The sequence below is a fragment of the Dipodomys ordii genome, unplaced genomic scaffold, assembly GCF_000151885.1.
Source record: "Dipodomys ordii isolate 6190 unplaced genomic scaffold, Dord_2.0 Scaffold92, whole genome shotgun sequence".
NCBI lineage: Eukaryota > Metazoa > Chordata > Mammalia > Rodentia > Heteromyidae > Dipodomys > Dipodomys ordii.
The window spans coordinates 3,710,972-3,718,050 of record NW_012267308.1 but is presented as its reverse complement, the minus strand read 5'-3'; the positions used below and the strand labels follow the sequence as shown (position 1 = coordinate 3,718,050).

The 7,079-nt window shown below is 55.1% G+C and overlaps 2 protein-coding genes across 3 annotated transcripts in view; both read right to left on the bottom strand.

Moving 5' to 3' along the window:
* The window catches only part of Usf2 (upstream transcription factor 2, c-fos interacting), an 11,991-nt gene extending 11,283 nt beyond the window's left edge, over positions 1–708 (bottom strand). Inside the window, exon 1 of the mRNA XM_013026172.1 lies at positions 693–708. Coding sequence (XP_012881626.1) covers positions 693–708 — 16 coding nt within the window. The remainder of the gene's footprint in view (positions 1–692) is intronic.
* A 361-nt stretch (positions 709–1,069) lies between these two features.
* Positions 1,070–7,079, bottom strand: part of Lsr (lipolysis stimulated lipoprotein receptor) — a 14,418-nt gene continuing 8,408 nt past the window's right edge. Inside the window, exons 4-10 of one of the 2 annotated variants that reach the window (XM_013026231.1) lie at positions 6,402–6,461; positions 5,756–5,902; positions 2,492–2,656; positions 2,328–2,384; positions 2,092–2,223; positions 1,265–1,893; positions 1,070–1,170 (exon numbers count right to left, since the gene is read on the bottom strand). In XM_013026231.1, coding sequence (XP_012881685.1) covers positions 1,135–1,170; positions 1,265–1,893; positions 2,092–2,223; positions 2,328–2,384; positions 2,492–2,656; positions 5,756–5,902; positions 6,402–6,461 — 1,226 coding nt within the window. In that variant the 3' untranslated portion in view covers positions 1,070–1,134. The remainder of the gene's footprint in view (positions 1,171–1,264; positions 1,894–2,091; positions 2,224–2,327; positions 2,385–2,491; positions 2,657–5,755; positions 5,903–6,401; positions 6,462–7,079) is intronic. The other variant, XM_013026232.1, reaches the window with a different exon arrangement.

The window sequence follows — 7,079 nt, the reverse complement described above, 5'->3', positions numbered from 1 at the left end:
ATTGGAGATAGGAGTCTCACGGTCTCTCCTGCCCGGGCTGGCTTTGAACCGCGATCCTCAGATCTCAGCCTCCTGAGTAGCTAGGATTATAGGCATGAGTCACTGGCGCAGGCTGAAATTACACTCTTGCCCCCCGCCGCTTCCGGGAGCGCGCACGCACGCACGCACGCTGTCTGTCACGGATCCCGCGGACCCGGGGCCGGGCCTCCCCCCAGGCCCCCCCCCCTCCTCCTTTGCCCGGCGCGCGCTGCCTGCGGGTTGGAACGCGGGCCCGGCTGGAACTCCGGGACACCCTGAGGTGGTGATGGGAACCGAATGGGGGTGGGGGGAAAGGTGGCGGCGGGAAAGGCCAGAGAGGCACATCCGGGGTTTTGGAACGAGTAAAGTAGGTCGGCGAGGGAGGGGGGGGGTGAATGAGGTGGAAAGGAGCGCGCCTGCGCGTCCCCGATGACCCAAGTGCCCGTGCGCGACGGCGGAGGGCTCGCAAGGCTAGGCGCATGCGCACGTTGGGGCGGGGCCCGGGCTTGCACGCTGGGGGCGGGACCACGGCTGCGTGGGGGGGGGGAGATACGTAGTCAGCCTGTGCAGCAGCCGGCAGGATGCATGCAGACCGACTTGATGGGGGGGGCGGGGACGCTTGACTTCCTCTTGTTTTAGGGGAACCCCCCTCACTCAGCCTGTGGGGAGCAGACTGGACGTGGCCTTCATTGGTCGCACCTACACAGCAGCTTTTAGGAGTTGGGGCTCACCCAATGCAGCCACAACTTAAAACGCTTAGACTTGTGATTTATAAATTTTATTCGACTTAGGTGGTGAAGAACTTCATCAAATATTCTCAAAAAAAGAAAATATACAAAAGCTACATAACACACACACACACACAAAAGTGCCAGGCACCAGTGGCTCACACCTGTCATCCTAGCTACTCAGGAGGCTGAGATCTGGGGACTGCAGTTCAAAGCCAGCCTGGACAAAAAAGGCTGTGAGACTCTTCGGCAATAAACCACCAAAAAAGGCAGAAGTGGAGCTGTGGCTCAAGTGGTAGAACATAGCCTGAGCAAAAAAGCTCAGAAACAGCACCCAGGCTCTGAGTTCAGTCCCAGAACCGGCACCAAAAAAAAAACAAACAAAAAATTAGACGACTAAACTTTCCCGACTCAGGGCCAGATTCTGCAAACAGAGAGAAAGAAGATTGTGAGCTGGGTGGGAAGGAGAAGAGGGGTCACCCACAGGGACCCAGAGCTGGGGGGGGGGGAGCTCTCACCTTCTTAAGCCTGCGCTCCCTGGAAGCCTGAGAATCTGTCTCAGAGTATGGAGGAGGAGCGGGAGGGTAGTAGCCTTCCTCCTCCTCCTCCTCCTCCTCCCTGTAAGGCCTTCTCTTCTCCCCTGGCCCCTTTTTTCTCAAGGCCTCTTCTATTAGCCGTCCATCATACTGGGGATCACTGGGCCTGGAGCCATCCTCTCGGGGTCGGGGATGGCGGGACCTGAGGTCAGTTTGAGGACGGTCTCTGGACCTGGCATTGTCGTAGTGAGGATCCCTCGAGGGTGGAAAGTCCCTTGGGTCATCTGGGTCGTAGAGGTCATCACGGCTGCGGCTCCTGGGGGGGGCATAGGCCCGGCCTCTCCTCCCACTGTTTGGGGGAGACCTTCTCCCTGATTCAGCAGAGCTGGGTCTGGTGTAGTCATCCAAGGCATCCACAGACCGAGCCCGAGGCCGTCCAGCCCCCCGGCCCCCTGTCCCTGGGCGCTCAGGGACAGTGTCTTGCTCCCATCTCCTGGGACTCCGGGGGGAGTGGCGACCCCACTCCTCATCCCGGATCGGGGTGAGGGCAGGACCCCTGGAAGGCCGGGCTCTCCAGTCGTCTTCATGAAGGGAAGTGACTTCACTCATGGCTGTAAGGGAGGACTGGGAGTCACTGATGGGGAGGGGTGGGGGGGGCACAGGAGGGTGGGTACTGTGCAAGAATGATCCATCCGCTGGCCCCTCCCCTACCTGGGGACCACAGGAGGGAAGGAGGGACTATACCGGAGGTGTGTAACAACCTTCCCCCTCTTCCTTCAGACCCCAGGTTGGAAAGAGGTGCTGCTCACCCCTCTCTACACGGCCATTGGGCGGTCCAGGTCGAGAGGGGTCAAAGTTGGCCAGCTCTTTCTCCATGTAGTACAGGACGCGCATGGAGTCATCTTGCTGGTTAGCCTGGATCCTGTAGCCACTACGGACTTCTGGGGACAGGAGGGGGAGGAGGGGGACACACACGATTGGCTTGGGAGGATGGCTGGGGTCCCAGCCCCTCCCTGTAGACAACCTCAGGATAACAGCTTCTCACCGGAGTTCACACTGCTGTCTGTGTCTCGAAGCAATGGTACGTGGGAGCCATGGCCAACTGCGGGGAGATGGCTGCTGAGGGTGGTACAGCTGGAGCAGGACCTTCTATCCCCCTCCCTTGCCAGGGCCCAGCCCCTCCCACCCCACCCTACCCCCAGGCCTCACCTGAGCTGTTCCGGTCAAATTCTCCAGGGTAGCCATTGTAGACGGGGCCCATGGGAATGAGGGCAGGTGGTGGGGGCGGGGTCTTGGCCGGGGAGAGGTGGGTGTAGATGCTGGGGGCGTAGATGCTGGGGACCCCTGACGTGGCTGCTTTGCCGGCGGCGTATACTGAGGGCACACAACGGGCATGAGAAGGCGGCCAGGAAGGCTGGGCAGCCGATAGATCCCGCCTGTCATTCCTAGCTACTCAGGAGGCTGAATCTGAGGATCACAGTTTTAAAGCCAGCCAGGGAGGAAAGTCTGTGAGCCTCTTATCTCCAATAAACTACTCAGAAAAAGCTGGAAGTGGCACTGTGGCTCAAGTGCTAAGAGGTGCTCAAGGATAGTGCTCAGGCCCCAAGTTCAAGGCCCAGGACCAAAAAAAAAAAAGTATCCAGGAGCCAAGCTGCCCTGTGCTGTGCTAGGATCTGGAGAATATGCCGTTCCTACGGATTTCTGCAGTACCCCATAAGGCTAAGGGTCGCTGGCATCCCAAGCCCTCGCCTCCTATGTGACTCCTGGAGCTTTCAGAAAGGGGAGGGGTGGGTATGCACTGGGAGCCCACCCCCCCCCCAGCTCACTTCACACACTTTGGCTGGACATTCCAATGGCATTCTGCCATTTGTCAGTCAAACTGTTTCCCATGCAATTGCTACTGTAAGACATTATCAAAGACAGATCTGTGCTTTTAGGGGATGGGCCACTGCTGCCTCTACAGCAAGTAACCCCCATGTTGGGCTCATCCCGGGCCCCTAGTTCCAACTCCTAGCCACCCCCCCAAGCACCCACCAGCTCCCTCCCTCCCTCCTCCCCCCCCCCAGCTCAAGGGCAAAGCCTTGGTTCCTTCCTCCCCAAGGTGGGAGGCTAGGTCTTTCCTGGTGACTGGGCTTGGGACAAGGTCACTGGCTTATGCAAATCACTTCCTCTTGAGGACTCAGCCAGGCTCCCATGTGCCCCTAGTTTCATTTAGAAGCTGAAGGCTTCAGCGCTCAACTCCACCCAGGAGAAAGCCTTCATTATCTCAAGTGACTTGCCATGGTATAATTAGCAGGGGGTAGCTGCCACTTCCTGTGGGCATTAGAAATAACAGGGAGGGATGGTGGCTCATGCCTCTAATCCCAGCCGCTCCTAAGGATGAGATCCTGAGGATCTGTTTAAAGCCAGCCCCAGCAGGAAATTCCGTGAGACTCTTATCTCCCAGTAACCAGCAAAAAAGTTGCAAGTAGAGCTGTGGCTCAAGAGCGTGGGCCTGGAGTAGAAAAAGTAAGAGTTGGCCTTAGGTTCAGCCATAAACTTCCTTATCTGGGAAAAGATTTATGTGTGAGAGGAGGCCTAAGGTTCAGCCATAAACTTCCTTATCTGGGAAAAGGTAGGTGTGTGTGTGCATGCATGCATGCGTACTTGAACTCAGAACCTTGCCCAGCTTTTTTTTTTTTTTGGGGGGGGGGTCCGGTCGTGGGGCCTGAATTCTGGGCCTGGGCACTGTCCCTCAGCTCTTCAGCTCAAGGCTAGCGCTCTACCACTTGAGCCACAGCGCCACTTCTGGCTTTTTTTATTTTTGCTTATGTGGTGCTGAGGAATCGAACCCAGGGCCTCAAGCATGCAAGGCAAGCACTCTACCACTGAGCCACCTTCCCAGCCCCTTGCCCAGATTTTTGGCTCACATGCTCTACCTTGTTAGCCACACCTAGCTTTTTTGCTGGAGATAAGTCTCACAAATATTTTCTGCTCAGAAACTTAGCTTTGAACCATGATCCTCAGAGCTCAGCCTCCTGTGTGGCTGGGATTACAGTTGTGAGCTACTGGTACCTGGCAAACATTTGATTTTTAAAGGGGATTTTACTTTCTTGTGAATATCTTAAGACTGTTGGCTATACGCTCTTCCCACACGCTTTTTGGTGGTGGTGGTGGGGATGGGGCTTGATCTGGGCACTGTCCTTGAACTTTTGTGCTTAAGGCTAGTGCTCTACCACATGGAGCCACAGCTCCACTTTTGGTTTTCTGGTGGTTCATTGGAGATGAAGAGTCTCACAGGACTTTCCTGCCCAGTCTGGCTTTGAACTCGAATCTCAGATCTCAGCCTCCTGAGAGTAGCTAGGATTCCAGATGTGAGTTACCACCACCTGGTGCCCTGTTTGTTTAGTGTGTTCTCTGAGGGAAGGAGATAGCCCAGTGTGTCCTATTCTGAGCCATCAGTGCCTGGCTGAAATTACACTCTTTTTTTTTTTTGGTCAGTCATGGGGCTTGAACTCTGGGCCTAGGCGCTGTCCCTCAGCTCTTCAGCTCAAGGCTAGCGCTCTACCACTTGAGCCACAGTACCACTTTTGGTTTTCTGAGTGGTTTATTGGAAATGAGAGTCTCAGGATCTTTCCTGCACGGGCTGGTTTTGAACTGCAATCCTCAGATCTCAGCCTCCTGAGTAGCTAGGATTATAGGCATGAGTCACTGGCGCAGGCTGAAATTACACTCTTAAAAGAACAGGGCCAGGGCTGGGAAGGTGGCTCAGTGGTAGAGGGCTTGCCTTGCATGCATGAGGCCCTGGGTTTGATTCCTCAGCACCACATAAGCAGAAAAAAAAGCCGGAAGTGGCACTGTGGCTCAAATGGTAGAGCGCTAGCCTTGAGCTGAGGGGCAGTGTCCAGGCCCAGAGTTCAGGCCCCATGACCAGACCCCCTCCCCAAAAAAAAAAGAACAGAGCCAGGCACCGGTGGCTCATGCCTGTAATCCTAACTACTCAGGAGTCTGAGATCTGAAGATCATGGTTTGAAGCCAGCTTGGGCAGCAAAGTCCCTGTGAAACTCTTATCTCCAATTAATCACAGAAAAAGCTGGAAATGGAGGCTATGGCTTCATGTAGTAGCACATTAATTAGCCTTGAGCACAAAAACTCAGGGACAGCACCTAGGCGCTGAGTTCAAGCCTAGGATCAGCAAAAACAAAACAACAAAAACCTCAAAAACAAAATGAAAATTCCAAGTTGAAGTAAATAAATGATGAGCAGGTTCTCCTTTTTTTTGGGGGGGGGGCAGTACTTGGATTTGAACTCAGGACTTTTCCCTTGCTAGGCAGACGCTCTGTCACTTAAACCATGGTGCCCTAACCCAAGAAGTCCTTTGGGCCTGGTTCTCCTTGGGCTCACCTTACCACCCCACCCCCAGGCAAGGAGTAGGAGTGGCAGGTGAAATCTGGCACCGGGGCCAAATACAGGGTGCGAGAGATGGGCACTTACAGGCCTCGGGGCAGCAGCACTTGTCCGGGCAACAGGGGCATCTGACGTAGCAGCAGCAGGTATGCGGGCAGCACTGACACCAACAGATGGCTAGGAGGAGGAAGACGAGGAAGGCGGCCAGACATACCACGACCACAAACAGCCAATCTGTAAGCAAGAAGAGAGTGGGCCCTCATCCAAGAGATCCTGCAAAGAGACCAGGACAGAAGGGACAGGAATGGCCAGGGACAGACACACAGAACCAGCGGGACTATTTGCAAAGCTGTTAGAAAACCTGCTACCCTCACCACTAAAACCCATGCCCTTCCAATGCAGGCTGGCTCCTCCATGTTACAGGAGGGCGTCACTAGGACACAGAAGAGAAGAGAGACCGGCCTGCAGGAGGCGACAGAGAGCCATGGCCCCATCCACCCCTGGAGAACAGGGGACGGCAAGGGAAGGAATGCCAGTCACTCAAGAAACTGTATGCACCCCAGGCCCTCGGCCAGCCAGGAGAAGTATGGGGTATGGTTAGGGGAAGGGAAGAGGGTCTACCGCGAGCAGAGACGATGGAGTTGGGGTGAATACCAAAGACAGAATGTTCAGGGGACTCCAGAGAGAAATCCAACTTTAGTAGACGCCACGCGCCCCACCCCCACCCCCATACCTTCCATGGGCCCCGCCCGAAAATCAGGTAAGAGCTCAGTCACCACCCCTGAGGTCCTCCCTGGAGGGACAAAAGAAAAAGACAGATTATGCTGGCCTTAGCCAGCCAGGCCACCCCGCCCCAGGGGAAATGCCCTTCCTCTGGCCTCATCAGTGGGGGAGGGGGGGCAGAAATCTGGCCACCTTCCATGCTGCCAGAGGCACATTGCTCTCCCTGACCCCCAAACACATTCTCATGGGGTCCCTAACAGTGTGACCCCAGGACTGGCTTCTTCCATGGGCTCTAACCCAGGCGGCACAGCCCATACATGGCAGGGACCATCTTAGATTCTGCCAGAATGTTGAAGCTTTTCAAATCTGGAGCGGGGGAGGAAACACATATATAATACTGAAGTCTCGAGAATAATAACACAATCACTAAACAAGATTTTGTTTGTTGTGTTTGTCTTTATCATGGTTTAAAAAGTTTATGAATTCTATTTTATTTAATTTTTTTTGTCGTTCGTGGGGCTTGAACTCTGGGCCTGGGCGCTGTCCCTCAGCTCTTCAGCTCAAGGCTAGCGCTCTACCATTTGAGCCACAGCGCCACTTCCGGTTTTCTGGTGGTTTATTGGAGATAGGAGTCTCACGGTCTCTCCTGCCCGGGCTGGCTTTGAACCGCGATCCTCAGATCTCAGCC